Source organism: Canis lupus, chromosome 21 (assembly GCF_003254725.2).
Source record: "Canis lupus dingo isolate Sandy chromosome 21, ASM325472v2, whole genome shotgun sequence".
NCBI classification, from domain to species: domain Eukaryota; kingdom Metazoa; phylum Chordata; class Mammalia; order Carnivora; family Canidae; genus Canis; species Canis lupus.
Genome location: NC_064263.1, coordinates 25,222,380 through 25,239,772, shown reverse-complemented (window position 1 = coordinate 25,239,772; position 17,393 = coordinate 25,222,380). Strand labels below are relative to the sequence as shown.

The window sequence follows — 17,393 nt, the reverse complement described above, 5'->3', positions numbered from 1 at the left end:
ACTTTAACTGTGGCCTGAGAGGAAAGAACTCCTGCTCACATCCTTCTCTCTCAAGGATGGCAGAGTGACAGTTACAGAGACCCTCACCCCCACCCCTACCCAGCCTTTGCTCTGGTGAGCTGATCTGGGCCCTGGGGGCAGGTGGGATCTCTGTTGAAGTCACATAAGGCAGGTCTCAGGTCCCAGGTTGGGATGAGTTCCCATAGCTAAGGGCATTGTGATCAGAACCTTCACTGGACAGTTGGGACTCCTTAAAAGGGGAACTGGAGGACATGACTGCAGAGGGACTTTCTATCCCTTCAGATTCTAAGATTCTACAATTCCAAGACTCTCAGATATTCAGGGAGCAGTGGCCAGGCAGTGGTTGGTGCTTTCTACCCAGAGTTAGGACCATGGGCACTGCTGCCACATGCCAAGAATGGCACTGGTGTTTGTATGGCTGTTGGTAGGACTTTTCCTGAGGGTGAAAGAAACTAGCCCCTGGGGGTCAAGGTACAGCTGTCTCTGAACTAACCTGACAAACGTTCTGAATCATGTGCTGGGGAGAAGGGTGATCTGGGCTGAGTGTTGGGGACGTAGAGGGGGATCATCCAGCTCCTGCTCTTGGATGGAGGTAGATGGGGGCTCGATGTTACAGTGGAAAGGCATACTGGGGATGCAGGAGTCAGAGAAGGGTCCACTAACTCTAGGGACATGCACCAAAGGACTTTGCAGGGCTGGTGATTTCCTCCCTCTAGTTCCAGGAAAGCATCCAACAACCTGTGGGGCCCATGCTGATGACTTCAGAATGACCAGGTTTATGCTGAGTAGGCGTGCTGCCCAAGCCACAAGTACACTGCATCATGGCAGCCCAGCTCTGGTCACTGGACATTAGAAAATAGTCATGGCTGTCTCATGTGGCCTGTTGGGTAACTGAGGAGAGGCTAGTGGTTTGTGGGGATTGAGTAAGTGTTAGGCTTCCTGAAACTTCAAGTTTCTTTTACTCTCCGTCTTCCTCTTTCAGAGTCAAACTGGGGGCTGGGGAGTATCCACACACCCACATTCATTATTATTTCATTCAGCAGCAGTTGCTCACCACCTCCCCTGCTCCCACCTGCCTCAGACTTGGGAGACTGAAAAAGATATCCAAGAGGGTTCTTCTGCCCTTCTGGATTCCCTGGCTCAGGTGATGGCATCTATCCCTACAGTTGAGGCAGAAATCTGGGTATCAGCCTGGACTCCTGCCTCACACCCCTCCATGTCCCCCTTTTGTTTTCCTGTACTACTCCTTTCACATCATTTATCATCTTTTATTGAAAATTTTCCAATTGTCCATCTTTTCCTTCTAGACTCAGTGAAGGCAGGGACTGTGTTTATCTTGTTTCCTGCCATATTCCTGGAATCTGGCACAGTGCCTGACACTTAATAGATGCTCATTAAAAGAGTGTTGAATGAATTAGTACGTCCTTTAGTTCCCATTTCCTTAATATTCCTGGGATCCATACTTTCCTCCTCTCCCCCAGCCACAGTCTTTGCTCAGATCTCATCCTCCACCAAACCACTGAGCAGTGTACTCATTGCACTCTGTACCTCATCATCTCCTCCATTCAATTTATTTTCCACACAACAGCCAGCGTCTATTCTAAATTGCCCATCTGCCCTACTCAGAACCCTTCCTGGCTCCCCATCACTCACATTTTTAACAAGCCCACATTTCTGGGATGAAAAAATGGTAGCAGATATGACTGATCAGTCCACTCTTCATTCCCTACAAAAATAATCAGGAAGATAAACAAAAATACAAAACTCGCTGTGATCTCTATACACATTAAAGATAAGAGAAGGTCACAAGGCAAAGTACAAGAGAGAAATTATATTAACTAGATGGTGAATGGGGACAGATTGAGAAACATTCTTGGATGACACACTACCTGCTCCTCCCTCTGAAACAGAACAGTGTGTGTTACAGTGTCATTAACTGACCATGTCCCTCTTCTTTCTTTACTGCAAGCTCCATAATGACAAGGACCATATCTAATTTGTGTTGGTGTCTGTGGCACCCAGTTCAGAAGTTGGCACATAGTAGGCACTCAGTAAATATTTGTTAAATGAATAAACCAAAAGATTAAATGAATTAGTGAATGAAGAACCAATGGCTTCCAAAGTTGATTAAACAAACTAATCCCTACTGCCTACTCTTTTTTTTTTTTTTTTTGGATGGAAAGAAGGACAAAGGGAGAAGGAGAGAAAGAAACTTAAGCAGGCTCTAAGCCCAGTACGGAGCCTAATGCAGGGCTCGATCTCACAACCCTGAGATCACGACCTGAGCCAAAATTAAGAGTTGGATGCTTAACTGAGTCACCCAGATGCCCCAGCCCACTGTCTACTCTTCTGTCAGGGACCACTGATTAGACGGACCTTTGGTCATACTCCGACAACACAGGATATGCTCTAAGCCACTCAGAGTGTTGAGGACCCAGATTCTGGGGTCAGAAAACCTAGAGTCTGACTCCACCAGTTATTAGCTGTGTGAGCTTAGGCAGTAATATAACCTCTCTGTGCATCACCTTTATCATCTGTAAAATGAGTATAGTAATGATAACCAATCTTAGAGGGTTGTTGTGACAACTAAATTTACATCTGTGTGTAAATTTATATTCAGCCTATACATGCATACATACATACATGTATGTAAATTTACACGTATCCTATATACTATTCTATATATAGTATATATATTATAGTATTGTATATTTTCTCATATAAATATCTATGTAGTACTATATATATATTTGGCAATGCTATTTAAGTGCCAGTGAATATTAATGATGATGATGATGACATAGCCCTAACCTACCACATCAACTTTTCTTTTTCTGTGTCTACACTGTCTGCCTAATGGTGGAACTGAGACTTCCATCATTATGAAGCAAAGCCACATAATGTTGAGAGGGTGAGGAAGTGATGCCTGGTCTTGCTTTATCTCTGCCTGGTCAAGAGAGTGAACAAAAACAATCAATAAGGAACCTATGAAAAGATTCTACACACAGGGAGGAAGAAAATTGTTCTGAAGACTCACATGAAGAGCTTATTATCTCTGAAATGATTTTCTATAAAAAAACAGAATTCTAAAAGTCATCGATTAGTATTCTCAAAACAAACTTATACCTCAGGTGGCTTTGATATAGTGGTTATTTGCTGAGTGCCTCCCAAGTGGGCAAAGGATATGAATAGCCAGTTCATAGAAGTGGCAATGCAAATGGATTTCAGGGAGGATAAGATGCTTCTCTCACTCCTAAGAAAAATGTAAGCCAAAACTATAACAAGACATGAGTTTTCACCTATCAAATTGAGGGAAATCCAAGACTGTATGTTTTTTAAAATTAATTAATTAATTAATTAATTAATTTACTTGAAAGAGAGAATGTTAATGAGTATGGGAGCAAGGGGAGGGGGAGAGAAAGGGGAGGGGAGAGGGACAAGTGGACTCTGGTGCTGAGTGAAACCCAACTTGGGACTGGATCCCACTACCCTGAGAACATGACCTGAGCCAATACCAAGAGTCAGATGCCCAACAGATTGTGCCACCCAGGCACCCTTAAGTCCAAGACTTTATTTTTTTATTTTTTAAGATTTTATTTATTCATGAGAGACACAGAGAGGGAGAGAGGCAGAGACACAGGCAGAGGGAGAAGCAGGCTCCACGCAGGGAGCCCAATGTGGGACTCATCTGGAGACTCCAGGATCATGCCCTGAGCCAAAGGCAGATGCTCAACTGCTGAGCCACCTAGGTGTCCCTCCAAGACTTTAATATCACAGGATTCTGAGGCCCTTGTGAAATCCATTGTAGGGATTTTAAATCCTTGTGGGGATTTGACTTCAAAGAAGTCATCCTTCCCTCACTTTCAGCAATGTTGTTTAACTGAGATTTCCTCCTCTCCAGCACCAGGGATGGCCCTGACTGGCTGAAGCTGCTTAATTTTTCATCATCCAGAAGAGATCATCAAAAGTTATTGGGTGAAAAAAAAAAGTTATTGGGCGACCTTGGGCAAGCTACTTAACGCACTATGAGCTTTGCTTCTTCATCTGTAAAATGCAGACAATAGCACAGACTTGTAGAAAACAGGACAGTGGATAGCACATACTCAATAAGAGACATTTATTGACTTGGTAATTGGATACATGTGAATTTAAATATATATGCTTGACTAATCTAAAGGTTTATACAATTACAAATTAGAGTTCTATTTTCTAAAGCATTAGAGAAGATAAAACCAAGAAAAGCCTAGAATGTATATAGCAAAGCAATAAGGAAGCACAAAAATAAAGAAATAAAATGAGACTACATCATTTATGAAATCGATATGAATAAATTAAGCCATGCTATTGAAGGCAATTTTCTCACATTCTCATGTTTAAAACAAAATTCAACTAAACTCTATGCCACTTATGAGAAACACAATAACACAGAATGTCCAAATGTGCTAAAGGTATACATGTAAAAATGAGATTTAAAATAATAAATAATTAAAAATTCAGTTATTTAATATATGTAATCAATGATGTAATTATAATTTATTTAATAATTTAAATAATTTTAAAATTATACCATTAAAAGAAAACATCAGGAAAAGATCTTGGAGTAGGAATGGGCTTTCTAATTATGGCTCAAAATCCAGAAGCTATTAGAGAAGAAATTGATAAATTCAACCACAGAAAAATAGAAGCTTCTACAATTTTAAAAAAGAGACTTTGTAAAGTCAAAAGACAAATGGTAAGCTGGGGAAAATCATTTTTAATTCAGATAACAGACAAAGGGATAAAATATAAAAAGCTGATAAGAATCAGTATGTTCAACAACTTAACAAAAAAATAGCTAAGGGATATGATAGAAAAGCAATGCAAGTAGATCTGAAATGTATCTTTTGCCATGAAAAGAGGTGCTCAAAATAAGAGAAATGCAAATTCAAACCACACTGAGATGGTCTGTCACCTATCAGATTGGCAAAATTCCAAAAGTCTGATATCACAGTGTTGGTGAGACTGTAGGGAAACGGGTTCTCTGGTACAGGGCTGATGGGAAGCTACACTGGTAAGAGCTCAATGGCGGGCAATTTGGCGGTAATAATCAAATTTACAAATGCACAGTCCTTTTGATCTAGTAATAATATTTCTGTGAAACTTCCTACACAAACAAAAAGTATGTACAGGGCACAGATATTCATTGCAGCATTGTTTGTACTAGCAAAAAGTTGGAAACAACCCAAATATCCACCAGTGGAGGATTGGTTAAATTTGTCTTCTAAACAATGGGATACTCTGAAGTCTCTAAAGAATGAGGAAACTTCCAATGTGCTAATTTGGAAAAATTCCTAAGATACAAGTAAGTTATAAAATGTAAGGCCATCTGTATTGTATACTACATTTTTTAAAGGAAAATAAGTAGAAATATTTGTATTTGCATAAAGAATGTCAAGGATAGACAAGAAACTAATTAAACTGCTTTCCAGCTTAGAGGTAAAGGGAAGAGTAGGAACTAGGTAGACGAATGGTGGGGAGGTAGAAGGAGACTTCACATATATTTTTTTCCTGTATTTTTAATTTTTGAAACATGTAAATGTATTACTCATTCAAATTTTTAATTATTGTATTTTTTAAAGATCTTATTTATTTACTCATGAGAGAGAGGCAGAGACACTGGCAGAGGGAGAAGCAGGCTCCATGCAGGGAATCTGATCTGGGATTCAATCCCAGGACCAGGATCATGCCCTGAGCCAAAGGCAGATGCTCAACCGCTGAGCCACCCAGACATCCCAAATGGTAGTCAAAATTTTAAATGAAGAACATAAGTGACAAAGAAATTTTACATTAAAAAAAAACACAAAAGCGGGGATCTCTGGATGGCTCAGCAGTTTAGTGCCTGTCTTCAGCCCAGGGCGTGGTCCTGGAGTCCTGGGATCGAGTCCCACATCAGGCTACCTGCATGGAGCCTGCTTCTCTCTCTGCCTGTGTTTCTGCCTCTCTCTCTCTGTGTCTCTCATGAATAAATAAATAAAATCTTAAAACACACACACACACAAAAGTAGGTAATGCAAAGTAGGGGGTGGTAATAATGATACAAGAAATAAAAAATTGTGACTAAAAGCATTAAATGGGACAAAAGAGGGATGCTTTTATTTATAAAGCAGATATATAATCCATAATGAAGAAGACTTTTTTAAAGATTTTTTATTTTTTTAAGTTTTAAAATTTATTTTTAAGTAATGTCTACACCCAACGTGTGGCTTGACATAGCAACCCTGAGATCAATTCCTGAGCTGAGATCAAGAGTTGGATGCTTAACTGACTGAGACATGCAGGTGCCCAAAGGTTTTTCACTTCTTTTTTTAAGATTTTATTTATTCATGAGAGATACAGAGAGAGAGAGAGGCAGAGACACAGGCAGAGGGAGGAGCAGACTCCATGCAGGGAGCCTGATGTCAGACTCGAACCCGGGTCTCCAGGATCACACCCTGGGCTGAAGGCATTGCTAAACCACTGAGCCACCTGGGCTGCCCAGGTTTTTCATTTTTTAACTAATCTCCACACCCAATGTGGGGCTTGAACCCACAATCCTAAGATCAAGAGTTGCATGCTCCATCGACTGAGCCAGCCGGGTGCCCCGGAAAGACTTTCTATAGTGTATTGACTAATAGAGCATCAGAACAGATTAAATACAAATAGAAGGACAGGTTGATATAAACAAAAAGAGGAGTAAGAGATACATCATTATCAGCATAGTAGGTTATATAGGCTAAAAATAAGCATGGATATACTTTTTTAAAAAAAATATATGCGTGTGTATATAGTACAACTAGACTAATAAAATACCAAAAGCTGGATCCCATAAAAAGAAAACACGTATCTCCTTTTTAAAAATACATAAAACAGGGATTCCTGGGTGGCGCAGCGGTTTAGCGCCTGCCTTTGGCCCAGGGCGCGATCCTGGAGACCCGGGATCGAATCCCATGTCGGGCTCCCGGTGCATGGAGCCTGCTTCTCCCTCTGCCTGTGTCTCTGCCTCTCTCTCTCTCTCTCTCTCTCTCTCTCTCTGTGACTATCATAAATAAATAAAAAATTAAAAAAAATAAATAAAAATACATAAAACACATAAAATACCAAAAAATAAAATATACACAAACTTCACACTTAAACCAATGTCCCCTATATACCTGCAAATAAAACTAGAAATTCAGGGATCCCTGGGTGGCGCAGCGGTTTAGCGCCTGCCTTTGGCTCAGGGCGTGATCCTGGAGATCGAATCTCATGTCAGACTCCCGGTGCATGGAGCCTGCTTCTCCCTCTGCCTCTCTCTCTCTCTCTGTGACTATCGTAAATAAATTTTAAAAAATTAAAAAAAAAAACTAGAAATTCATAACACAAGTTTAAAAAATTACAAGAAACAACAACAAAACCAAAATATTCCCCTAAAAAGACTTTTAAATGGGTCCAAGAAAAATTAAAAATGCAATTATCAACCATTTAAAAAATAGTGATAAAGAACAGTTTAGAACACTTTACATATAAAAACACATGTCATGTAGCCAAAGCAGTGGTCCGTGGGAAATCATAGCCTTAAATGCTTGTTATTTAAAAAGAATGACAATACCCAAAATAAGCATTCGCTTTAATAAAATTATAGAAAAAGAACAGAAAAGCTACCTCAAGGTAATTAAGAAAAAGAAAATAATAAATGCAGAAACTAATTACTTAGTAAACTACTATAAACTGAGACATAAATTCAGGTGCATTTAAAAAAAATTCTGCCGTAGGACATATAAAACCCGCACTGACTTGGCACTTGCAGTCAAACCCCTTGATAACCCCTCCTCCCTCACTCCTGGACACTCAACTCCTGTGATTCTGAACTATGGACCCCTTGCTGTCTGAGCTCAGAAACCAAATAGATCGATGCAGATAAAATGTTTGAGAGAGGGCTGGTATCCCTGGTTCCCTGAGCTCTTCTTCCTTGCCCATCACCACCATTGACTAGTGACACCCACCTGCCCTTGACGGCCCAGCTCAAATACCCTCTCCTCCAGGTAGGCTTTCTAAACTAAGGCTCAAGCCAGAGACGGATAAGCATTGCAAGAGAATGGGTAAATCCAACATTTGTGGCAGGGTGAATGTTAAGTCCCACTGCGGTGGGGGCGGGGGCAGAGGGGGAGGACAGCTGCGTGGGAGAGGGGGCATCTGAGCTGAGCTGGTTCGTGAGGGAGAAAGGGCTCAGCCAGCAAAGGCCAGGGGGAGAAACACTCCAGGAAAAAGGGAAAGCATGAACAAACAAGACTCTGTGTGTGTATGTGTGTGTGTATGTGTGTGTGTGTGTGTGTGTGTGTGGTGTGTAAGCACCAAGTGCTTTGAAGAAATCAGGGACTTCCCACATGAGTGGGGTGTGCATAGCCAATGAGGAGTAAGGACTGGGGAGTGTGAAAAGGTCATTGAGTGTGAAAAGGTCATTGAGATAGGTCACAAAGGGTCTTGAATGATATACTGAGGAGCTTATGCTTCAACTTCCTATGGGTGGTGGAGATAAGCCAGAAGTTTCTGAGCAGGATTACGAAGTTGGGACCATCAGATGGTCAGCCGCCTGAGCCCACTTTCACTGAGGAAGGGGAAATGGGGTGGTAGGTGGTAGGAGGGAGGATTCCTTAAGCTGGTAGGCTGTCCAGGAGGAGCAGGAAAAGGTAGGGTGCGCAGTTCTGGCTCTGGAGGCCTGGGGTAAAAGTCTCAGCCCTGTTTGTTTCTCCTCCTTGATCCATTTCCTGGCTCCTGTGTGCCTCCCCACCCCCATCACAACCAGGGAGGGGGGTCTGGGAGGCAGCTCCTGGCACCTTCCTCAGTCACCATGGGGCTTTTCGACCCACCCATTTGGCCCAGCCTGTGCAGGGGCCTCTGTGGTCAAGCCTTTGTGTCTGCACAGTGGCCTTCTTTGTCCCGAGCAGCCCCCACCGCCTCCCTCCTGCCCTTCTCTCTTTCCCTCTCTCTCTCTCTCTCTTTCTCTCTCTGTCCTGTGTCACAAAAAGTACCAGTTTTGCAGAAAGATAGCCAGGGCTCTAATCTTGGCTTCTGCCACTGAATATGACCCTCAGCAAGTTGTTTAGTTTCTCTGAGCCTTACTTCTGGATCCACGAAAAGTCGCTGCATGAGGAATCGAACTCCTGGCAAGAACTAATCTGCTACCCAGTGCTGAGACCTAAGCAAAAAATGTCCATGGGCATGTCCTTGGGGACCCCTGCCCAACCTCCGTGCTCTTCTCTGAACCTCCTACTTACATCTCCAACCTCATCCCGTCTACTCCCCAGTCAGGCAGCTGCATTCTCTCATTTGACAAACAAGGAAACTAATGAGGACAAATGAGAACAGGGCTGACTTCATGAGTGTGTGACCTGTATAGCTACACAGGGCCCCACAGTTTGGACTTGATATACTGCTTTGCTGTCCCATCTCGAAATTCTTATTCGTTTTTGGACGAGGGCATTTTTATTTTGCCCTGGGTCCCGCAAATTATGTAGCTGGTCCTGTTTGTGGGGAGATGGAGTGGAGGCTTTCCCGAGTAGGGACCAGGCTTCCTGCCTCCTGGGCTGCCTCCCCTGGGTGCCTGCATCCTGGCACACCAAGAGCCAAAGCTTCTAGTTTGCATTTGGCATCAGGACCTGGCCCCTGCCTGGGAAACCTGAGGAGCATTGTGGCTGGGAGAGAGGGAGAGAAGGAGAGTGGGAGGGAGGGAGGATGGTCCAGGTTGATGCAGCATTGCAAAAGCAAGGAAGACAAGGCTGCTGGAGCCACCAGTGTGAGGGTCCCAATGCTATGGCTCAGCCATTACTCTGATAATTCAGCAAGGCCTTCTTTCCCAGGCAGGCTGGGAGTTCTGGGGCCAGGGGACCCACCATAGACTCACTGTGACTTCCGACGTTCACTTCTCCTTTCTGAGCCTCAGTGTCCCTATTTGTAAAATACACATGCTAACACCTACCTCACAGGGTTCTGGGGTAAGACTAAGGGAAATACTTGTACACAATGGCTAGCACAAAGGTGCTCACTAAATCAAGTTCCTGCTCACTCACCTAACGAATATTCATGAAGGCTGATAGGTTGACAGGGGCAGTGCTAGGTGTTGGGCATGTAGCTGTGAACAGGATAGACCTTGGCTCTGCCTTCAAAGAAATGTCCATTAGAGGGAGAGCTGACAGTGCGGTCAATGGTGTGACAAAGGGAGGTACCTGATGGGGCTGCTGGGCTGGGCCTTAGAGAAACAACGTGGGGGGGGGGGGTGCCAAGAGAAAGGCAGAGAAGCCTGGAGGGACATTGCAGGCAAGGGAAGCAGCAAGTGCCAGGCAGGCGTCGAGGCAGAGGCAGGAAACGAGGTGGAGAGGAGGCAGGGGCTGGTGTGGCAGGCCGCAGAGGTGGGCTTTCTCTAGAGGGTGGTGGAGCCACAGAATGTGTGAGGCAGGCCATGGCTGGGAGGGGGTGACCGATACCCCAGCCTAGCCCATGAACCAGGAGGCCTGAACCAGAGCAGGGGCTTTCACTTCACTCCTAGCACCGATTCTCAGAGCAGGAAGTTTTCTCTGGGGAGATGAGAGAAGTAGAGAGATGGAAGATGAGAAGGCTTAAGAGAGCCAAGTGCCTCCTCAGGGTAGGGGAGACAGGAAGCCTTCTAATGCATGGGGAGAAACGCTCTTGGGCTTGCCCTTCCCTGTCCTGACCTGCTGCTGCTAATGGAACCCCGCAACCGGCTCCCTCCCATGGCTCCATTAACCCTCCTCTTGGGGCCCATTATATGCCTGGGTCTTCACGACCAGCCTGCTGGGGTTGCTTGGTTCCAGAGAGGCTCCTTTGATACCCCTCCAAACTTCCAGATAGGGCCTTGTGTGGGGCTTGTGGTGGACTCACTGAGCCTGTTTCCAGGCTGGGTCAATGGGTCTAAAATCTTTTAGCCACAGAAACTTTTATATTTTCTCAACAAACTATTGCCAGGAAATGTAAATAAGTGAGAAGACAAAAATAAAGTCACTTACGTTGCCATGCATGGGAGCTCCTGAGGCCACCCCAAGTAAGGGGACTCGGCTGGGGGATTTGGAACCTGCTGGACCTGATCTCTCAAGCTCAGTGATGAGAGTGTCAGCAGAACATGTCAAGTGACCTAGATTTCCAGCCCCTCATTAGAGGAGATGCTAATGCCTCAAACCTGGGGAGCTCGGGATGATGGGTAAAGAATTTCAGTCAGGCCGGTAAGAAAATGATGATTACCATTTTGCAGAAGAGGACATTGAGGCTTAGAGCCATAGGAGAGGTGAGACAAGACCCCAAGGCTATAGGGTTCAAGGACATGTCCCTTTCCTCTGCTTCTCAGGGCTCACTGAGTCACTTGTGGGTGCTCAGACTCTGGGTATCTCAGGAATGCAGTTTTCTTCGACTTTTTTTTTTTTTTTTTTTTAGTTTTTAAAAAGATTTTATTTTTTAGTTTTTAAAAAGATTTTATTTATTCATGAGAGTCACAGAGAGAGGCAGAGACACAGGCAGAGGGAGGAGCAGGCTCCCTGTAAGTTGCCCGATGTGGGACTCGATCCCAGGACCCTGGATCATGACCCAAGCCAAAGGCAGATGCTCAACCACTGAGCCCCCCAGGCACCCCTCCACACTTCCCATACTTCCAAGGACATTTCTACCTTGGTAACTCAAAGACACCTCAAACTCCATGTTCCTAAACCCGGTGTGCTGCACTCTTTCTCAATGTCATTCTTGCAACATCACCTCTCGGAGAGCTGGGCTAGAGCGGGAGCAGGACTGCAGAGCCCCGGGTCCTCATGTTGGTATCAAAGGAATTTTTTCTCTTAAGCTTAGTAGTAGTTACAGTAGAGGTCTGAAGGCCTGGGAGAGAGGGGAGAGGTGTTGGCTGGAGCCTCCAGTGACCAGAGGGACTTCCCCACACTGGGATCCTAAGACCTGGGCTCCATAAGTGGGAGCCATAGGATTCCTGGCTCCCCAGAAGCTGCATGGACCAGCTTGGACAACAGATAAGGGAAGCTGGACAAGAGGCCTTTGTGTCTTCCAGGCAGAGGTCCCCGAGGGACTGCAGAGGCCGCACAGCCGCACAGGGCTGTGTGTATGTGTCTGCTCCTGCTCCTGCTCCTGGCAAGGCCGCAGCCAGTATCCTTCTTGGGCCCTTCTGGGCCCCTCTTGGGGCCAGCAGCCAGGCCCAGTCAGTTGATGTGAAGCCCAACAGGACTCAAGGCCTCAGGGCCCTGGGCAAGCTCCTTGGCCACAGGAAGAGGCCTCCTCTGTGCTTTTCAGACACCAACTATCTAAAGCCCCAGATGGATGAACACGGTTGGTGGGAGAGCATGTGTGATTGTCACAAAAACAGAGGCCTAGGGACGCCTGGGTAACTCAGTGGTTAAGCGCCTGCCTTCAGCTAAGGGGGTGATCCTGGAGTCCCGGGATCGAGTTCCACATCAGGCTCCTTGCTTCTCCCTCTGCCTCTTTCTCTGTGTGTCTCAGAGACATTCATGTGTCTCTCATGAATAAATAAATAAAATCTTAAAAAAAAAAAAAAAAAAAAAAGGAGGCCTCAAGTGGGATTGGATCTAGGGGTCAAATTCTCCCCAAGTCAGTGCTGAAGCTGTGTATCTAGCTGACACCTAGACCATTCATTCATTCATTCATTCATTCATTCATTCATTCAGCATTCAACAAGTATAAAGCAACTCCTGGGAACTCTGGCAAGGGCTGTAGGTCTTGTTCTCCTGGCTCTTACAGTCTAGAAAAGGCACAGACATAGGGTCCCTGACCAGAGAAGGCCATCAGAGTGTGGTTGAAAGCAGAGAAGGGAGCGCTGTGTGTAGTCTGAGAAGGCAGCTCAAAGGAAGGAGCTCAAAAGGAAGGATGAACAAAGAGCCACCTGTGGAGGAAATTTCTAGTGACTATCAGGCCCAGTAACGGGAGCATAGGTGGGGCTCTCCCCCTAGCTCCTTTTTCTCTGGGGCTGGAGAGAGGCAGGACCCCGAATGTATTTCTCCTCTAGGCAATGGGGACACCCTTCCGCACCTCCCGGTCCCAGCAGGGGAGGAGAGTTCTCCGCGTGGTGCTCGGAGCAGGGCAGCAGGCTCCTGGCAGCAGAGGGCTCAGGTTCGCCGAGACAGGCCTCCAAGTGGGCAGCGCAGGAGCCACTAGGTACCCGCCCCCCCCGACAAACTTTGCAAATTCATTGTCTCTGAAAACCCGGGCGCACCTCGCGTGAGGTGGGTCTCCGCAGGCCCCGTCCCGCTGCGAGCGCGGCGCCCCGGGGTCCCCGCGCGGGCGGGAGGGGCGGCGCCAGGGTCCTTCCAGAGCCCGCCCCGCCCGGGCCGGAGCCGGCCTGGCAGGGGGCAGGGAGCTGGGCGCGGCGGGCGGGGCTCAGGCACGTGGGTGCCGCGGCGGCGGCGGGACGCGGGCTCGGGCGGCCGAGCGGCGGCCGCGGCGGGGCGGGCGGGCGGCCTGCGGGGATCGGAGGCGGGGGAGGTCCGCGGGCGCGCCCCGGGCCCGAGGCGGCTGCCCCGTCGGCGCCGGGCAGGCGGAGCGGTGCGGCCGCGGTCCGAGGGGTCACGGCTCCGAGCGCCGCGAGGGCGCCCCGGGTCCCCGCGCAGGTCCGCCTCCACGCGCGCCGGGCTCCGGGGCTGCGGGGCCCGGGAGTGCGCTCGGATCCCCGGGGAGTGCGAGTCGGCGTCCTTGCTGAAGTCTGGGTGTCAGTGGGTGAGTGCGTGCGCCCCGAGCCGGTCGAGTAGCCGAACCTGCGGGACTCGTTTGCGTGCGTGCTCCGGGGCGGGCCCCGAGGCGAGCCCCGGGGCGTGGGACGGCGGCCGGAGACCCGCCAGCCCGTCGACCCGGGGGCGTCCTGGGCGCCCACCGCGCCGGGGCCTCGGAAAACTGGGGGCGGGGCCGGTGGCCTGGAAGGACAGTTAAGCCTCTCTCAGGGGACTTTTAATCTGGAAGGCGGTGCTGTAGGAAGGGTTAGTTTGAATGAACCTCCCCTCCCGCACGGTCCGTGGCAGGTAGGCCCCCTCCCCGCAGGAGCCGGACCCAGGGCCCGGCCCAGGTCTGTGGCGCTGAGGGCAAGCTGTTCCTTCCCCACGGCATCCTCGGCTTCCCTGCGCCTGCAGCCTGAGGTGCCTGCCTTGTTTAGGGCTCTAGGCTGGAATAATGGGGAGCTTTTGAGGACTAGGGTGGGGCCTTGGTAAAGTCTCAGTTATCCGTGTGTGTGGGAATAGTTGGGAAGGAGATTCTTTAAGCAGAACCCACAAAAGCTCCCTGGAGACTCAGACCTGTATTCCAATGCTGCCTTGGTCACTGTGCGACCTTTGCGGAGTCTCAGTGCCCTCATCTGTAAAAGGGGGTTAATAATAATAATATGGAACTTGAGGGTCTGGCGTTGCTGATGTGCGGGTCATATTCAGTACCAGTGTCCTCCTGGGTAGGCTCACTGCTTGGGGATCTGGGTGGGGTCAGTCCCTGGAGGGAACTTCCTGAAACCCGTATCTCAACCATTCTCTTCCCTGGGCTAACAAGACCCAGCCTGAACCCCTTAGCCTGGGAGTCAAGGCTTCCAAGAACTGCACCTTGCCAACCTCCCCCGCCCCTTCTCCTGCCTGACCCTTCACCCTCTAGTGATGGCATGTAGTTCTGCTACACAGACTAGGCAGTTTCTTGCCTTTAGGCCATTGTGTATTCTATACTCACTGCCTGAAATGCCCTCCTAGACTCATCTTCCTCAGTTGTAGAATTACCCGGCCTTGGGGCCCACCTCAGATCTCCCCTCATTGGTTGATCCCACAGTTGGGTTGGAGCCTCTTCTGGCTTTTGCAAGTCCCAGTGCTGACAGTCCTGGTTCCACCTTGGACTCTTATGGTCTCAGTCTCCTCCTTCTCTCTCCAGAGGCCTGGGGCCCTCTGGAGGGCAGAAACTGGCTCTCACTCATTTCTCTTTAGCCAGCAGCCTGCACAGGGCTGAGCTGAACTGAGAGAGCAGTAGCAGCCCCCATCTCCTGCCCGCCCCCAGCCCCCCTGCCCTCCTGCCCCTGGCTTTCCCAGTGAAGGCATGTCTACAGTGGAGCTCCATGTCATCACAAAGAAGAGGAAACTAGAATCCAGTCGTCAAGATAAGTGGCATGGCATTAGAAACGACGAATACCCACCGTTTGCTTCAACGTGGATGGAACTGGGGGGTATTATGCTGAGTGAAGTGAGTCAGTCAGAGAAGGACAAACATTATATGGTTTCACTCATATGAGGAATATAAAAAATAGTGAAAGGGAATAAAGGGGAAAGGAGAGAAAATGAGTGGGAAATATCAGAGAAGGAGACAGAACATGAGAGACTCCTAATTCTGGGAAACGAACAAGGGGTAGTGGAAGGGTAGGTGGGCAGAGGGTTGGGGTGACTGGGTGACAGGCACTGAGGGGGGCACTTGATGGGATGAGCACTGGGTGTTATATGTTGGCAAATTGAACTCCAATAAAAAAATATACAAAAAAAAAAAAAGAAAGTTTAATAGACGATAAAAAAAAAAAAAGATAAGTGGCATAGGTTGCCAGAATAGTGTATTCTGGAACACTACAGGACAGGCAGAAAACTTCGAATTTTCCTGAAGGCAATAGGGAGCCATAAAAGGTTTGCGGGACAGGGAAGATTCATGGTCAAAGCAGCATTTCAGAAAGATCTTTCTGGCTGCAGGGTGGAGAATGGATTGAGTAATGCTATACAAGGAGGTCAGATATAGACACCAGAACCATCCAGGCATCACTTACATCTGAGCCCTTGATCCCTTGGCCAGACACTTCCCTCAGCCCATTCCTCAGATGCTCCTGCCGAGGAATTTGGGGACACTTAGGACTCTTCCTCCCCCAGGGGAACCTGGGAGACCTACAACTGATCCCATCCCAGCTCTTCCCCAAACTTACTGGGTGATCTTGGGGAAGTTCCTGCTCTGCCAGCCTCTAAAAGGAGGCTAGCACCAGTAAGGTCCTATATGGAGAGTATGTGCTTTGCAGGTCCCTGACAGGGAAGAATTGACAGTCTCTTCTTCCTGCCTTGGGCTGTCCTGAGGGATCTAGCCAGAGGAGTTGGAGGATCACAGTGGGTGACCTTTATAAATGGTTGGTAGGCTTGGGCTGTAGAGTGAGGCTACGACCCCTCCATTCCTATCCTTTTCCTGCCCAGGATGCACAGGGTTCCCAGGCTTCTGGAGCCTATAAGGACCAGCTAAGCGAGTATGAGAAATCACCAAGGCCTCATGGGTGAGTGCTGTGATTTGGCTTCTTTCCTGGCTGCAGCCCTTAGAGAGGCCACTGTGACCCTCTAGGTGGCAGTTTTGCCATCTGTACATTGGACATGATGATCCTTACCTCTTCAAATGCAGGGTTGCTATGACAATTCTTAAGCCAGTAGTCAGGAAAGGGTGTTATAAGCTGTGGAGTGCAGTGCACAGGGAGAAGTGTGATACTCAGAGACTTAAATGCATTTTGAAGATACTAGAACATGGGTGCAGTAACAAGGGATTGTGCTATTGGAATTTTAACTACTGACTGCCTTCCTCCCCCTGTGTATCCTCTGCAGAGACAGCTTACTAGTAACAATTTATAAGAGTTTCTCATTTTGTCCTCTACCAACCCTATGAGGGAAGAATTATTACCCCCATTTTGCAGATGAGGAAATAGAGGCTCAGAGAGTTTCCTTCCCTAGATCACAGAGCCGAGATGAAAGCTAGGGCTTCTGCCTACCTGACCCAACATACCTCTCCCCATTCAAGACAGAAACTCCATCTGAGTAAGGCCTGGTCCTCTGGCTTTCAGGCAGAGGGAAGTTTGAATCTTGCCCTGAAAACATGACTTTAGGTCTTGCTTTTGGCGTGATTAACCATTCTACTCACAGGACCAGGGAAGCCCAGCTGATCTGGTGAAGAAAGGTGGAGGCTCTCCTGGTGAAATCATCTCTCTCTCCCTGCACTGTCTTCTGTGGGCCTGGCTGATGCACAGTTGGGGTCCTTTGGGTTCTCAATGCTGGCCTCTCCCAGCCCTCAGATCCTGATGGGGGGAGACTGTCTGTGGGGCCTTCCCTGACCTCTGTGTTCACCCTAGAGGTCAATTGTAAGCCTAGGCCAGCCTGCTTTCTCTCTATGCATATAACCCAGCACAGGTTGAGCACAGATGCCAGGGAGTGTTTGGGAGATGAATGAACGTGTGGGGGTGAATGTATAGTGGAAGCTGAGGGCCTTGCTCTGTGGACAGCTACAGTTGGTTCTTGAGCAGGGGAGTTCCGCCGCTCCCCTGTCACAGCATCTCCTAGGCCTAGTATTTCTGGTCCAAGGTGAGTAGCTATAGTCCCTGACAAGAGGGCGGG

The 17,393-nt window shown here is 47.8% G+C and overlaps 1 protein-coding gene across 14 annotated transcripts in view; it reads left to right on the top strand.

The window, feature by feature from the left end:
• P2RY2 (purinergic receptor P2Y2) overlaps positions 1-17,393 on the top strand; it is a 47,350-nt gene that overhangs the window by 6,934 nt on the left and 23,023 nt on the right. For 11 of the 14 annotated variants that reach the window (XR_007404640.1, XR_007404639.1, XR_007404635.1 and 8 more), the window contains exon 1: positions 13,034-13,194. The exons of 1 other annotated variant lie outside the window; for it this stretch is intronic. Coding sequence is in view for 3 of the 13 variants with exons in the window: in XM_049098912.1 (XP_048954869.1) it covers positions 13,049-13,194 (146 nt within the window). In the remaining 10 variants the exon portion in view is untranslated. Of the gene's footprint in view, positions 1-13,033; positions 13,263-13,456; positions 13,753-17,393 lie in introns of those variants that run through there. 2 more of the 14 variants (XM_035703852.2, XM_025459109.3) reach the window with 2 other exon arrangements.